This window comes from Archocentrus centrarchus, chromosome 11, assembly GCF_007364275.1.
Source record: "Archocentrus centrarchus isolate MPI-CPG fArcCen1 chromosome 11, fArcCen1, whole genome shotgun sequence".
Lineage (NCBI taxonomy): Eukaryota > Metazoa > Chordata > Actinopteri > Cichliformes > Cichlidae > Archocentrus > Archocentrus centrarchus.
Genome location: NC_044356.1, coordinates 31,812,249 through 31,828,988, shown reverse-complemented (window position 1 = coordinate 31,828,988; position 16,740 = coordinate 31,812,249). Strand labels below are relative to the sequence as shown.

Below are 16,740 nucleotides of genomic sequence, written 5' to 3'. Positions count from 1 at the left end.
GCCAAGGACTTCCGAACCATTCTGGAGGACCATGTGCATCCAATGGTTCAAACATTGTATGCTGAAGGCGGTGCCCTGTATCAGGATGACAATGCACCAATACACACAGCAAGACTGGTGAAAGATTGGTTTGATGAACATGAAAGTGAAGTTGAACATCTCCCATGGCCTGCACAGTCACCAGATCTAAATATTATTGATCCACTTTGGGGTGTTTTGGAGGAGCGAGTCAGGAAACGTTTTCCTCCACCAGCATCACGTCGTGACCTGGAAACTATCCTGCAAGAAGAATGGCTTAAAATCCCTCTGACCGCTGTGCAGGACTTGTATATGTCATTCCCAAGACGAACTGATGCTGTATTGGCCGCAAAAGGAGGCCCTACACCATACTAATAAATTATTGTGGTCTAAAACCAGGTGTTTCAGTTTCATTGTCCAACCCCTGTATCACAGTTGTAAACTTTCAGTAGATTAATAATACTTTACTTGATCTAAAATCGTGACTTGTGACACACCCTCTGCATGTTTTTAACTCCTTTTAAAATTTCCTACCAATTGCAAATAGATGTGGGACAAAATATGTATTGAGAATAAATTGCATTACTGCATTAATGCAGCCTGTTGTACTTTGGTAGAGGCCACAGGTACAGCTCTACCTAACAAAGTCACTTTGTCGTGACTGCTTTGTTCTTATTAAATGACTGAGAACAAAGTGAGCAGAAGTTAACTTTTTTAACACTATACCCTATGCCACCACTCAAGGTTCAAGGGTCAACTTGATTGGGCTGTCAGGGTGCTACCAATCCCAGTTTTTGTAGTGGTTTAGACAAACGAGTGTGCTAACTGGCCAACGAGTGGCAGATGTGAGATATTCTGTATTCATGAACTGCAGTGGGTTCTCCTGAGAAGATTGACACTGTGTTAACACACACCTGAATGATGCTTCAGACCAGCAAAACAACAACTTCTGCTTTTATAGAGGTGCTCACACTTGCTGATGATCAGTTAATCAAGTGCATTTGATTAGCAGCACCTGGCTGCTACTTATCCTCTTAATAACTCCTGTGGAATGAATAAAGGTGGACTTAATTTTTCACGAGACTATATCTATACTGTATCTAAAGAATAATAAAAGTAATAAAAATATAGACATTGTTGTTTGTTGTGCCAAGTGAGCTGTGATCAGATGTTTTCTTTCTGCTTCCTCAGTATTTCAGTTGGATTTATGAAGTTAAGGTGGAAAAACGTGTGCTAGACTAAGTCAGGTAGATACTGTTGGAGCAAAAAATGTTCACGTTTTACAGATCCAAACGTGTGGTGCACAAGTATATAAGTGTATATATACTATAAGGCAGACATAATGCATACTTACAAGGTATTCACATCATATTATACTCGTGCGTAAAGGGCTGTGACTACATAATGCACCCATATTAGATAATCTGCTGATATCAATGCCTTATTTATAGCATCACTATAATCATAAGGCAACCAATTTTTTTCCATTTGAGCAATATTGCTGTGTAGTAGGTATGGCTATAATATTGCTCAATGATGAGTTATAGTCTGTACTATTTATGGCCATGAGTCATCCCTGACCATCCCTGAAGCTGGTATCACAGGCTAATCAATAAGGCTGCAGCCTAGAACTGATGTTATAATCAGACTGGCTTTTTACCTAGAAATTTGGGATTAATCAGTTTCTCACTATCTAGCTACTGCCAGCTGTTGCTAGACATGGGGAACCCCACTTTCTCCATTTCAGTCAGTAACGTTCAGATAGGCATAGCCGATCACAGCACAACATGATCATGATTAGGCTAAGCCAATCAGGCATGAGAAGAGGCTGGAGTTCATTAGCATATATTATCATAGCATTAGCAGCCTGAAAACTTCCATGTTGTTAAACATATACAGCCAAAGGGAACTAAACATCCAGGAATATGAATGTTGTGTTGCACATCTTTGAAAGATAAAGAACACATATGCCAGATTTCATGGTTAAACTCCTTCTGGTTTTGGAGTCTGTAGACCAGAAATGTAAAACCTCACAGACGCTGGACAGATGATACGGCAATAGGATAGAAATGGTACCTTAAATAAAAAAAGAAAAAACTATATACAACCCATTGTCCCAAAAGGTTGACAGTAAAATGTGAAGGCAGACTGCAATGATTTAAAAATCTTATAAACTCATTTTAACTGAAAATAGTAATATTACATTTTACAAGTGAGAAATTTCTTTTGGGAAATCGTGGATAATGTGTACTGTAGGGGAAAGTGGAGAGGGAATCCAGCTTCCTGTCAGCAGTTCAAAATCATCCATGATGGTTTGGGGGTGCATTTGTACACATGCCATTAATAACTTCCATATCAGTGAAGGCACCATCATTGCTGAGGGATATTTAGTGGTTTTAAAGAAAACTATGCTAACAGATGTCTTTTTTTGAGTGTCTTGCTTTAGTGTCACAAAGACAATAACAAACCACATTTTGCATGTATTTCAACAGCATGAATCATGGGTGTAGCTGTTGCTTTAAATTAAACCAGCGATACAGGAGAGGATGAAGAATGAAGGAGACGTTACCAGGCAAAAACCATCTTTATGAATCCACTCAACAGTAAACAGTTTGCTTCTCTACTGTCGGTACTACAACTACCTCTGGTAATAAATCAGCTTACACTCACATCTAAAAAGGAAAAAAAAATCAACTATCTTTAAACAATAACAAAATGAAATTCAAACACTGACCTTAGAAACTTAAATAATATATAAAGTTTATTCTGAATCCTCCCTGCAGAGGGAGCCGAACCACCACTTTGATTCTTTCGAAACGCACAGGATCAGGAAAATATCTGCTGTCTTACAGGTTTATATATAAAGACAGTTCGCATCTTCAATCAAAGTGAAACTGCAAAGCAAATGGAAGTCCAATCTTTTATCGTGCTGGTTCAACTGCAGGAACAGACACATAGAAACTGTTAGTCACGGCTTACATGAACTTCAAAATAATTCAAGGAATGAATGAAGACTTACTGTAAGAGGAGATGTCTATCTCATCTGGCAGCTCGCTGATGTTCACACACTTATATGCTTCTGAGAGCCAGTTGAAGATGTCGCACCAGTACTGGTAGAGCTTAGGACATGATCAAAACAAGTGTGACAAGGAGCCATCCGCCAACTTACATTTATCACAAAGTGGGGAAACTGAAGGATATATTTTATGCAATTTCGTTTTTGAGTAATGAAGTCTGTGAAACACCTTGAACTGAATCAGTTGATGTTTCACATTAACAGAACATGATCGAATCCTCCTAAGACCCTCCTCCCAAACCTCCTTGTCAATCTGCAAACCCAGTTCATCCTCCCAAGCAACTCTCAAGGAGTTAGTAGCAAAATTCATTGGCTTGATAAAAATGTCTACAAGGTTTGAAGTTAATTTTTTAGAATTTGGAGGCTCCAGCATCAACTTACATAACCTCACTTCCTCTGGAAGAGAGACAAAATTCGGAATGTTAAGACGAACATAATTTCTAACTTGTAAATATCTAAAAAAAAATCAGCATCTGGAAGAGAAAAACGGTCCCTTAACATTGCAAATGAAGCAAACTGTTTATTGATATATAAGTTTTTCAATGAAGTTATGCCTTTTAATCTCCAACCTCTAAATTATATATCTGATAGTGAGGGAGCAAAGGCATGATTACAGTAAATTGGGGCATAGACTGACGTCTCCGGTAGCCTACAGTATACTTTAATTTGCTTCCATATTTTTAAACAATTTAAAACAATCATGCTGTTTATTCCAGTGTTTATAGAAGATGTGGGAGCTGCAAAAAGAAGAGCTGGAAGTGAACTATTCTCAACAGTGCTCTTTTCAATGGCAATCCAAGGGGGAATATTTGCAGGAATCTCCTGGGCGTAACCTTCCTGCCAGTAGACCAGGGCCCTTACATTTGCTGCCCAGTAATAATGTTGAAAGCATGGTAAACCCAGTCCACCCATCTCCCTTAGTTTATGTAAATGAACTCTTGCTATTCAATGGGCTTTAAAGCCCCAAACAAAGGGAAGGATTATTGAATCCAAAAATTTAAAGAAAGCTTTGTTAAAAAAATTGGCAAACCCTGAAAAAGATATAAAAATTTAGGCAAGGAGATCATTTTAATAGCATTTATATGGCCCATCATTGAAAGTAAGTGTCCTCCATTTCTCAATATCCTTCCTAAGATTGTCCACTTTTACTAGAAAATTCAATTTAAAAATTAATTTGGGGTCTTTTGGCAATATGACTCCAAGATATTTCAATTTGTCAGTTAATTATTATCTCACGAATGTCAGACGTTCCAAACTAAGTACAGCAGGGGCGGCATTGTACCTTTCAAGTTGTACGAGCTCAATTGAAAGCAAAAGAAGAAGAAGAAGACCAATGAAAACGGTCGTATTCCGGTCACGTGATCACGGCAACATGGCTGCGGCAACTTGAGAAATTTTGCAAGCAATCACAATTCAGTGTTTTGGACGAAATACGTATTTATTTTCAGGAACTCATCGGTTCTATTAAACACCCACCTTTACGGTAAAACACCGTTTTATACAATTGTTGTGCATACACGTTTTAGAAGTGTTTTATTCTCTGTAGTTCATTAGCTGCGTGTGGCCGTCCCGATTATATTCGTTAAACGTCTCAATGAGTCAAGCTATATATACCGATCAGGGATAACATTATGACCACTGACAGGTGGAGTGGATAACTCTGATTATCTCCTTATCATGGCACCTATCACTGGGTGGGATATATTAGGGAGCAAGTGAACATCTTGTCCTCAAAGTTTATGTGTTAGAAGCAGGAAAAGTGGGCAAACTTAAAGATTTGAGTTTTACAAAGACTAAATTGTTATGGCTAAACGAGTGGGTCAGAACATCTCAAGAACTGCAGCTCTTGTGGGGGTATTCTCGGTCTATTTAACACAATATTTGGCCAGTGGTCATAATGCAATGCCTGATCGGGATATATATAGAATATACGTGTGCAGAAATAAAGTGTTGACCTACAGAGTATATACTCTTACATCAGATTTAGTTGGATTTCTGTGTCTGTTTAAAATGGCTGAATCAACTTTACATTTCTGTTTTTAAAGGAAGTTTGGAGTAGGAAGTAGGGGGACAGAACTTTACTACATTGAATGACATTCCTCTTTCCTTCGGGAGATAATGAAGCTGCGTGTCCAGCTGCAGTGTAAGAATTTGCATGAATATTTAAGAGAGCTGAATCCGGAGATTTTGGACAGACTCTACAACCATCCAGCAACATGTCTGGCTGTCTACAGGTATGAAACCTGTGACTGGATCCAGTTTTGCTGTAGCACAGTGGTTCTCAGACTTTATCTGGCATTCTCACCTTCAGAAGCCAAAAAAAAAATATTCCATGGCTCCCACAGTTTAAGCTGCTATTGAAAAAGGAAGCAAGTTGAATTTCAGTGAAACTTTTTAAAATTATTTTTCCAATATAAAAGCATTCAATCAGTTTAGCTTCACTCCATAGTTGTCATCCAGACCTCACCTGCCCCATAGTTTGAGAACCACAGCTAGAACATATAACAATGAAATCTGTATATTTTAATCTGGACATATGAGTCCAGATTATATGGAATTTACTGTTTGATATTTTACAGGGAGCTCCCCTCTCTGGCAAAGAATTATGTGATGCGCATGCTGTTCTTGGATCAGCCTCTCCCCCAGGCAGCTGTGGCATTGTGGGTAAAGAAAGATGGTCAGAAGTAAGTCACTTACCTCATTCTGTCTACATTATGATCAGAGCAGCATCTTCAGTAGACTGTGTAACATATTACCTGCTGAGCTTGTGAAGAGAGTTCTTCCTCTGCCAGCGTGATAGCCAACACAGAGGAAAGTGTTCACTGCAAGTCTGTCTTTTTTTAAATCATTGACAAGGACAGTTTTTAATGTGGAGCGAGTGTAGTTTCTGGTTGGGGGTGCGTCAGTTAAATAAACTTGATCAGTTAGGGGCAGTAAATGACAGCGGCTGCTCTAAATGGATTCCCCTTAACAGTGAATAAATACATACTTGCTCCTTTTGCCACTTTTGATCTATTGTTGATTTATTGGTTTGTAATATTAAATATGGTAGAATTGCTGTATTAGGATATCATTGTTATTGTAAGAGAAACACAGTGTTAGAGGATTCAGCTGAATGAACACCTTTCTAGAACACTTTTAAAAAACAAAGATAATGTTACCTGTCATGAATGCTGGCTGCAAGATTGCAGTGTTATAGTTTTGTTACCATGTCAGATTATTTGGTATAATGTCATATTTTTCCCCCAAAGCTAGAGGATGTAAAATGACCTAACTCACTCCTGAAGTCTGACTTGTATTGATTGATCGTTTGGAAGAAGTTTCATGAATGGCTGAGTGTGGATTTTTAATTGTTATCCTCTTTATGATGCTCTTTGTTCCCCTTTGCGTGTTTGGTTCAGGATCAGCAACTGCATAGTGTTTAAAGTCATTTACCTGCATGACTCACTGTTTAATACTGTGTCCAGCTTATAAACTACTTCTTAACTGTCAGATCTTAAGACGTGCTCCATCCTTGGATAGGAGAGCCAGAGTTGTTTCCTTGTGTCTCTACAACAGTAAATAAGTTTTTCTTTCACCTCTTCAGAGGGAGAAAAACAGTGGACTGCACATTTCAAAGTGATAACTAGTTTTGTTTGTTGGATTTTTTTTTTGTCTTTGACTTCCTCTTGCAGGGATCACGATGAATGTGTGTCAGTGTTGTCAGGGCTCCGGCTCTGGCACAGTCAGCAGCTGCAGGGCGGTCTGCAGGGATACATTTTAAATCCGGTGTTCAAAGACAACCTGAGGACAGCTTTGCTTGGTGGGTACGTCTGCCGCCGTGAAAACAGTGATTAATCACAGGGATACGGCTCTTCTCTCTTTCTGTCTTAGGTAACTGTTCCCTGAAAAGTGGAAACGTGGCTACTGGGCCCAAAACTGAGTCAGTGGGGATTTAGTTTAGTTAACCTGTTATTTCAATGTGTGTGTATAAGGTATAATGCTTATATAATGAACAAACTCACCTGCTACCTCATTCATTCAGGACCTGCATTAACCAAATGAACCAATTCATTGTTGTTTCAACACACAGAGGGCAAGCATGGGCTGATGAGGGGAGCACCCTGGGTCCTGACCGCCACGCACGAGACATTGAGAGTCTTGACCGCTACGCTATGGAGCGCTGGGAGATCATCCTGCAGTTCATGGTGGGTTCTCCCAGTGCTGTCAGTCAGGACCTGGCACAGCTTTTGGTTCAAGCAGGCCTCATGAAAAGGTATACAGTAGCCTCTATATATCATTCACATTTCATAACTAATGCATATGATACTAAGAATGCTCTGAAAGAGTTTTAAGGAGGAATTCGTTGAACAGCTGATGTGATATAAATCAAAGTCAGCAGGGAGTAATGGGTTCCAGTGGGAAAAAAAATCCTCATTCTTGGCAGTGGATGATCATTATTGTATAGCAGGGTACAGGGTACCAGAATGATGGGAAGAGAAAAGTATGGAGAAGAAACAGCTCATGATCTGAAGAGAGGTCCACAAACAAGCAACACCTGAAGGCGGCTGCAGCAAAGGCCTGCCAGAGTGTCTCAAGGGAGGAACTGTAACATCTGGTGATGTCCACGGGTTCTAGAGTTTAGGCAGTCGCCATCTGCAAAAAAATTATTCATCTAATTTATTAAAAACAGTTCTTTATCTTTAAAATTATGTTAGCTCAATCTATCTGTAAATCTTGCACTCCACTTTACCCGCACTTGTGAAACAGACTCAGAGAGATATGGTACATAAGAGAAAAATAAAGAAGAGGTGTCCATGAGGCATCCACAGCAGATACCTGAACCACCTCAACAGGATGTGAAGAACTAGCAGCTCTACTCTGAGCCTCTGCTGAATGACAGAGCGCCTCACCCTATCATAGGCCAGTACCTATGGTGGAAGCTCATTTCTGCTGTTCGTAGCTCTAATCAAATTCTTTCACTACCCACAGCTTGTGGCCACAGAACCTAGATCAGCTAAATGACAGCTCTGCTTTGAGGCTAGGTTACTCTTCACCACAGCAGACTGATGCACTGCTCTCATCCCTGCACATAGCCCCAGTCTGTCTACCACTCCTTTCTCTTCTCAGTCACAAACAAGATGCCAAGATCCTTAAACTCCTCTACTTGGGGTAGCACTTTGCTCCCGACCCAGAGTGGGCACTCCACCTTTTTCTGACTGAGAGCCATTGCCTCAGACTTAGAGGTGCTAATTCTTATTCCTGTTGTGTCAAACTGCAAAATGCCCCAGTGCAAGCTGGAGGGCATCACCCAACAAAGCTGAAGGAACCACATCATCTTCAAAAAAACGCCTGATGGTCAAAACTTCATATAGCTGCCTCAGCGATGGGTGTCATCAGCCTGCCTCACAGAATGCTGTCAAAATTCTGCTGGAGGTCTCTGAGAGGCCTCTGCCAGACCCTCCCAGCACACCCTCACTGTGTTTCAATATACCAGGCCTGTCCAGCTTCAGCATCCCCTCTCACCATCTGATCCAACTCACTACCTCTCTTCTCCCAAGTGTCCAAGATTTTTCAGGTTTGATTTAAATTCCTTTGCGTTGGTTTGCAGAAGAAAAAATGACAAAAATTGTGTCATTGGCCAAATACTTACAAACCTAACTGTGAGATTTTTTTTTTTTTCCAAATTCTGACTTTTAATAAGGGGTGACATGAATTATGAAGACCACTCCTCTGAAAACTAGAACTGTTCCAAATTTAGATTTGGCTGCTGTTCATTTCAAGGTCATCTCATTGTGTAGTGATTATGTCACTTCCAGTCATCGTGTTATTTCTGACCACTTACAGCTGGCCGATTGCAGTTTCACTGTGGAATGAAATTTGGAAAGATTCATTTTGAATTTGGCGGCAGCAGCACATCTCAGAAGTTGGGACAGGGCCGTGTTTACTACGGTGTAACAACCCCTCTTTTAACAGCAGTCTGTAAACATGAAGGAGCTGAGGAGAGCAGTTTCTGGACTTTTTTTTCTTGAAATAGTGAAATGTCTCAGTTTAAACATTTGATATGTTCTGTTGTGACTAAAATGTGGGTTCATGAGATCTGTGAATGATTGCAGAGAGCTAGAAGTTGAGTAATGTCATGTTTCATGTTGTCCTGATGTATTCTCCAACTGTAGTGAAGCAGGAGAAGCTCCGTATATCACCTCTTCTGGTTTCCAGTTCCTCCTACTGGACACAGCCTCTCAGCTATGGTACTTCACCTTGCAGTACCTCAAAACTGCTCAGGTATGCCTTTCTGCTACTTCAGCCTGATGAGGTTTAAACAAGTGGGACCATTAAGGCTCAAGAGGTTCCAGCCTGTCATTACTCTAACACATCTTCAGGCACTGAGGGCTCTAATCAGTGACATTAGCTGCTGCAGACACTGGCTGGAATAAAAACCTGCCTTGGGTTACAGAGATGCATTCAAAGGACTTCTGCCTTATACAGTGGGCCTAGTGACCTGTATTATTAAGTACTGTGAGCTGCCTCTTAATCACAAAGGAATCATTATTCTAAATGTGTCACAACTAGCAAAGACACTGTCTAATGTTAGAGAGTGCAGCCACACCAAGTAGCTAATGTAGACTCCATGTTTGAGCCTTGCTAGATGTTGTTAGGCAGAGTTTTGCCCGTAGAGGTTCTTAGTGATCATCCTTTACTCTTTGTAAATGATCCCTCACTTTGTATTTAGGACAAATGGAATTATTATTTAATAACTCCAGGAACCAGCTTTGTACCCAATAATCTCTCTGTGACTTCCTTGAAGAGGTTTTTTTTTCCTGTGACCAACTGAACTCTCAAAACTTGGTCAACTATTAGTGTACAGCCCTAATGACAAGTAATCCCTTTATAGCTCCTCTATCACATTTCCATACCACTAATATTCCACTCATAATTAGTTTAAAAATGCTCTATATGAACACCTCATCGCAACCCACATGCATGTAGGTGCACACAGAGCTTTCAGTGGTAAGATATTATCCAAGTTCTCTCATTGCACCTGGAAACAAAGGTATGTAACAATATACAATGGTCCTTTTTCACAACTTTTTTGCATGCTGGATCACTTTAGTGGGATAGTTGATAATTATATCTGCTCTTCCTGCTGTGACATTTCAACACGTCTGCAGAAAAAACAGCTCCTCTTCTTCTTTCAGCCGCTCTCTTTACAGGTCGCCACGGTGGATCATCTGCCTCCCTCTCACCCTATCCCTAGCATCCTCTGCTGTCACATCTGTCTAAATGAATCTACAGTGTTAGTCAAGTAGAGTTAGGCAGATATCTCAGTTTGGCCAAGAAATTACTTAGACAATTATGCTATAATGCTAACAACTTGACAGTTTGCCAGGATCTTCCTGAGGCAGACCAAAAATGTTGGTCTCACCAAATTCCTGGTGGAAAAAAAATGTTCATTGAACAAAGGTTTCCAAAGGTTTTGGAATTAGTACTGTAGAAATGTAGCTGTCAGAGCACGCACAAGTGTTGTTTAGTGCTTAATAAATAAAATCAGATTAACTTTATCATTCAGATTATTAGTGTGGCAGCTTCTTTTTTTGACTAAAATGATCCAAGATGGAGTTTAGTTGTTTTTTTGCTTGCTATTATTGAAATACTTGCTTTTAATGGAGCTTATCTACTCACACATGTCTCATACTTTGTGTCTCTCAGTCCAGAGGGATGGATCTGGTGGAAATCTTGTCATTCTTATTCCAGCTCAGTTTCTCGACTCTGGGCAGAGTGAGTGCACAGGAGTTTTCTTCTCTTTGATTGATTGATTTTTGTTTGGTTTTTTTGAGTGGCATGTATATGGTGAAAAGCAACATAACATTGCCGTAATACAGTGTTCTCAGGTTTGAAAAACTCCAGTGTAATTTGTCTTTCTTTTGTTAATTAATGATGTGCTGCCTGTGTGCCTTAGGATTACTCAGTGGAGGGTATGAGCGAGTCATTACTTACTTTTCTGCAGCACCTGCGGGAGTTTGGACTGGTGTTCCAGAGAAAGGTGAGCGTATTTCTACAAAACCATTACCTTGTGTGCGACACACAACCCACTTAGTCCTTAGAATGTTTGTAAGTTTAGTGCTAGGGGTTTGATTTTTGTTACTTAATGTCTCTTAACTAATCTTTATTCTCCTTTGGATCTTTTGTGTACTGATCATTAAAAATAGTTGTAGCATTCCTACTGCTTCATATATTTTGAGCTTTAGAAGGAAATGGTTAAATTTGCATCCTTGCAATAAACACTTCAAACTGAAATACACAAACTGTGTTCTGGACTGCTGCATGAAACTGTGACAGAAGCATTGCTTGTGAGACCTTTGCTAACTGTTACCTCTGTGCAGGTTAGTGCAGCTTTGTAGTTGTTTGGATTGCTTTGATCACATTGTGATCTCAAAGAGTTGTGGAGGGAAATTTGGCCTGAACAGTTAAAGAGTAACTTACTGTGACTGCATCAGGAGTTAGAAGAATTTTTTTCCTTTTCTTTTTTCTTCTGATGCATCCGTCTTGTGCCCTTAGAGGAAGTCAAGGCGATATTACCCCACCAGGCTGGCAATCACTCTGGCTGCAGGAGTCACTACCAGCTCCTCCTCCTCTAACCTCGCTTCCAGTCCCGGTACTGGAGATGCAGGCTTCATTGTGGTGGAAACCAATTATCGTATCTACGCCTATACAAGTACGTGTGAACACCTCAAGACTTTGTTAATGTTTTTCATGTCATGTCACTATTATCAGTAACCGTTGTTTAAAGGTGGGCAGGTGTCCTGGTAGTTGAATCTTGCCAGCTTCTGTCTGTTTTGATGCGTTTCAGTAAACCTGATGAAAGTGAACTGCACCAGAATTGAATCATTTACACTGACTTCTTTTAATTACTTTTACCACACACACTACACAGCAACAGTCAGCACTACAACTTACTGGCATTGTTTCTGATAGCAGAGCGTTCAGACTGGTATATCTCTGTTAGCTGGAGCCTGGATTCAGCAAATGAAGTGAAAGCAGGGACCAGCAGCTAGCCTGGCTCTGCACCAGCAGCTCTAACACTTACTATAATTTTATCCTTTGTTTCTTGTAGCTTTTGAAAGGATGCACACGTTTCATGCAGAACCTGTCCAGACTTGTTTGCGTTTGTGTGCCCCTCACAGATTCAGAACTTCAGATTGCTCTGGTAGCTCTCTTCAGTGAAATGCTCTACCGCTTCCCCAATCTAGTTGTGGCCCAGCTGACGAGGGAGTCGGTGCAACAGGCCATCGCCAACGGGATCACTGCACAGCAGGTACTGCTGCACCGGGCTGACTCACACTGAAAATTTAGCCCTCCATGATCAACCCAGCAATCCACTGTGCTGATGGTGTTTCAATATACTAATCTAATGAAAAACAACATAACATTTTAGCTAATATCCATGTGCTTTGCCACTACTAAGCTGGAACATTTGTGATACACCCTAATGTTACAATAGAAAGTCAACACTCAGTAACTGCAGTGGTTTTTTTTTTTACTTTTATTAACGGTTTTTACTATGTAATAATTACAGGAATAATAGCCAGATGTGTAGGAGCCAACGTCAACTTAAGATTTGTAGATTTATGGTGTGTGTGTTATATGTTATTGTTGATTGTTGTCACTATTGCTTGTTCTTGTTGTGTAAGCTTTTGAATGGCATTAGACTTTGTGTTGAAAATCCATTTTCCCATTACTTTGTGTAGTAATTTAACTAGACACGGCACACGCTCACTAGGACACACAGAACTCAGGATTGAGGCCCAAGTGTGTTAGCAGCAGTGCTAAGTTTGGCGTGCAAAGTTTTTTTTGATCGCAAGCCTAATGCTATTGTTATTCAACTGCCATCTATAATGTGGAACATCCTTGGAATATTTTCATGTGGCGGATCTGAGAGAAGCTCAGATATATACGGAGAGAAATATAACCTGGATGTAGAAGAAAGTGGACAATAAACACTCCTAACTCTTCTTTGACTTCATGAGTCAAGCCCATTATTCCTGCCTTCCTCTGCTAATGATTCTGAGAGGCTTTGAAATTAAGTTTTTAGTTTGCTGCTACTAGATGTTGAACCACCTCAACTGGCTCCTTTGGGTGTGCAGTAGTGACTCTATCCTGAGCCTTTCTTGAAGGACTGCATCCTTCATTCTCTCTGTGAGCGAGGCCAGCCACCATTTAGAGAAAGCGAATTTCTGCTGCTTGATTCCGCGTTCTTTCGGTCACTACCCAAAGCTTGTGACCATAGGTGAGGGTAGGGATTGTAGAGAACCATTGAGAACCTCAGACTCAGAGGTTTTAATTCTCATACCCGCCGCTTCACACTGGGCTGCAAACTTCTCCACTGCGAGCTGGAGCTCACCACCTGATGAAGCCAACGGGACCACATCATCGTAAAAAAGAGAGATTCTGAGCCCACCAAGGCAGGCAAGGAGGCCTCGTGCCGCTTGGCTACACCTAAAAATTCTGTCCATAAGAGTTATGAACAAAATCACTGACAAAGGCGGCCCTTGTAGAGTCCAACACCCACTGGAAATGAGTCCAACTTATTGCTGGTAATGTGGACCAAACTCCCGCTCGCAGATGTACAGGGACTGAATGGCCCATAATAAAGGGCCAGACATGCCATGCTCTCAGCACCTCCCCACAGGAGACCCCTTGGGACATGGACGAATGCCTTCTCCAAGTCCACAAAACACATGTAGACTGGATGGGCAAACTCCCATACACATTCAGATATCCTCAAGGATAAAGAGCTGGTGTGTGATGATCATACTTGCTGATGATCATTTAATCAAGGAACTTGATTAGCACCACCTGGCTGCCCTCTTACTTCCTGTGGAAGCAGTAAGAGTGTGCTTATTTTTTTAGACAGTGCTTCTGCATTTTTGTTAAGAAATAATACGGTGTAATATGTTGTGTTTTGTTGTTCATCCGAGGTTGTATTTACCAAACATTAAGACCTGCTGAGGAGCAGATTATTTTCTATTATGTCCTGTTATGTAAAACCTTAGCACTGAAAGAGGGGATACTTTATCTTTCACATGACTGTAGTTCTTTTCTTGCACCTTATCATCTGACAGAGCAAGATGGCCGCGTCGGGCAAGAGGCAGGGTACACCCTGTTCAGTTTTAAAACAGTAGAAATTCCCAATGATTTACTGTTCTTCTCTACACTGACCAAGAAATGTGGGTTTTATACCATCAACACCTCAACTCAAATGAATCTATTAATGTTCAGTGTTCCAGATTTAGACTGGTTGATAAATCAGTACATGAATTTACAGAAATATCGCTAAATATTTGTGTTGTTTCTCTTCTGTTCAGATTATCCACTTTTTAAGGACCAGAGCTCACCCTGTCATGCTCACTCAGGTAAAACTACTCAATCTATTCTTCTTGCATTTCAGTCAAATAAATTTAGTATTGAGTGTGTTGCCTTTAGTGGCTCTACAGTGTCTTCATCCTGTATCGTTGTGCTACAGACCCCAGTGCTGCCTCCAACTATAACAGACCAGATCAGACTGTGGGAGCTGGAGCGAGATCGGCTGCAGTTCACAGAGGGTGAGCATGTGCAAAGAAAAAACTCTCAGCTCTTCCTCTTTGTCTTGATAAATTTGTTGTAATGTAAATGTCTACTTTGCTAATTACAGCAGCGAATCAATAGTCACACCATACTCACTAGTCTGCTGCTGCTCTCAAATATTTTTATTTAATAATTAACTGCAGACAGCTGTTAGGTTTTAATGTGACACTTGATTTAAAAAGACAAATAACAAAAGGGGAAATACCCACCTGCTCTTGTTAGATGCTCCGCATTTGATGTATCAGCGTTTTGACCACCGCCGTGTTTTGTTTTTATTCTGCAGAACAGGCTGGGTTCCACGAAGTTACCATAAATAACCTTGTTGTTCCACAAAAACTTTAACGTTGGCCATAACTCGAGAACGATGTGGCCCGGGATGTTCAAATTCACACTATAGATGCAAACTGTTCAAGCTAGCCCCCATTAAACTTCACACACATCTTCACTGACTTTACTATTACAGCACTTTACAGGCCATATTAAATCACCTTTCTCTCCCATTCTGGTGCCCAGTTTGAACTTCATCAGCTCATCTTGAGGATGTCTGCGTGCCTAAATGCACTGAGTTGCTCACTTTCACTGATCACTTTCATTATTCCTGCCTGAAACAGAGCTGAGCTGAACTCTTGTTGCCTGAATTCTCGTACCCTGTCATAGAGAGGATGAGCACTGAGATTGTGCTGCCTTTTATACTCACTCCTTGCATGCATTTGTGTTGTTGTTGTCCGTGTCTCCTTCAGGTGTGCTCTATAACCAGTTCCTCTCCCAGGCTGACTTTGAGGTGCTGCGAGACAGAGCTCAGGTTGGAGTTTGTTTCCTAACTAAATAATAATACTACAATAATGATAGTAACAGAATAATATAGTTTATATAATCATCTCAAGGATTGCATACTTTGGACATCACAGAAACAGCATAACAGTATAATATCATAATGGAACTGTTACAAAAAGAGTTGTAATAAGCCATATTTTGCATCAAACATAAAGTAATAGCTCCTTTATTGGTGTTGGATCACAAGATCCAGTGAATCAGTTTGATGTTTTCACTGTTCATATATTCATATCATGACATGAGCTCATCAGCTCCTTACAGTAGATGGATGGCCTTTGTACCTTTTTAATGAATTCCCCATTCATCAAGGTCTGAGACTGTCTTTGACTACAGTAGGCTGCTGATGTTTAATGACGTGTTTCTGGTGCAGGGTCTGGGCTGTCTGGTGTGGCAGGATGTGGCCCACAGAGTGATGGTGGTGACACCGCAGGGACACAGCGAGGTCAAGAGGTTCTGGAAGCGACAGAGATCTCACATGTAGCTGGAGGAGAAGAAACGAGGAGCACTGGAGTAAGACCTGAGGACAGTTTCTGTGACATCAGGGTTTTCTTGCTTTCCACCGTCTTCATTGTTGTCAGTACTACAAAAAAGTGAGGATGATTGTGTATGTTTTATAAAATGCTACCATCCTTGTATTAAAATGAACAGTTTCTGCTCATTCTTTCCATTTTGAGTAGTTATGTAAATCCTGTATGCAAGTTCCAATAAAGTTTTGATTACTGTATTCTGAAAGGTACGCTGTGGACTCTTTACTAAGTACTGTGGAACATCCACTATAAACACTCAGAGAACTAGTGAGTTAAAAGGGGAAAACAGCTGAAAGCAATAATAAAAGTCAGCTCAGAAAAAAAATTAGAGTCAGATTTGTTTGAACAAAGAAGGAAATTAATGAGGCATTGAGACTCTCAGCAAACTTCACCTGAATTGAAAACTAATCCAGATGTCTAGAGTATCTGCATGGCTTTAAGTCAGAAGAGAAGGCACCCAGCTGTGCTCTTGGATAATGGATTCAGAGGCATTGTACCCATATTTTTTGATTTGGAATACAAATTGTTGAGTTATATTTTCACAATGATGTCTGCTTGAAACAAAAGACACCTCTGTGTTGATATTGCCCCCCTCTCTTCAGGCTTTCTTCCTACTGGAGAGCAACTTTTCTGTTGGTAGTACAGCAGCAGTGACTGGAGTTCTAACTGGGACAGTCTTTG

At 40.5% G+C, this 16,740-nt stretch overlaps 1 protein-coding gene and 1 long non-coding RNA gene across 3 annotated transcripts; one reads left to right on the top strand and one right to left on the bottom strand.

Moving 5' to 3' along the window:
- Positions 1–2,586: 2,586 nt before the first annotated feature.
- LOC115788616 (uncharacterized) lies at positions 2,587–3,086 on the bottom strand. The gene is made up of 2 exons (XR_004020605.1): positions 3,038–3,086; positions 2,587–2,956 (listed from the first exon to the last, which is right to left on the bottom strand). It is a non-coding gene; the product is annotated as an uncharacterized LOC115788616 (long non-coding RNA).
- Positions 3,087–4,451: 1,365 nt separating this feature from the next.
- On the top strand, positions 4,452–16,224 carry LOC115787577 (general transcription factor IIH subunit 4). 2 transcript variants are annotated; one of them, XM_030740321.1, is made up of 14 exons: positions 4,452–4,577; positions 5,144–5,328; positions 5,674–5,778; positions 6,769–6,900; positions 7,167–7,349; positions 9,250–9,358; positions 10,784–10,852; positions 11,034–11,117; positions 11,633–11,789; positions 12,259–12,389; positions 14,440–14,487; positions 14,598–14,676; positions 15,439–15,500; positions 15,903–16,224. In XM_030740321.1, exons 2-14 carry the CDS (start codon positions 5,213–5,215, stop codon positions 16,011–16,013), a joined length of 1,386 nt encoding a protein of 461 aa, XP_030596181.1. In that variant the 5' UTR covers positions 4,452–4,577; positions 5,144–5,212; the 3' UTR covers positions 16,014–16,224. The 2 variants fall into 2 exon arrangements, with proteins under 2 accessions (XP_030596181.1, XP_030596180.1); XM_030740320.1 differs by having other exon boundaries at positions 5,140–5,328.
- The last annotated feature ends 516 nt before the right edge of the window (positions 16,225–16,740 follow it).

Bases quoted from the DNA above. Each gene is read 5' to 3' on its own strand.
- LOC115787577 (XM_030740321.1), top strand. From the start codon at position 5,213: ATGAAGCTGCGTGTCCAGCTGCAGTGTAAGAATTTGCATGAATATTTA. The intron at 11,790-12,258 runs GTACGTGTGAAC...TGCCCCTCACAG, and splicing joins TCGTATCTACGCCTATACAA to ATTCAGAACTTCAGATTGCT. The intron at 12,390-14,439 runs GTACTGCTGCAC...TCTTCTGTTCAG, and splicing joins ACGGGATCACTGCACAGCAG to ATTATCCACTTTTTAAGGAC.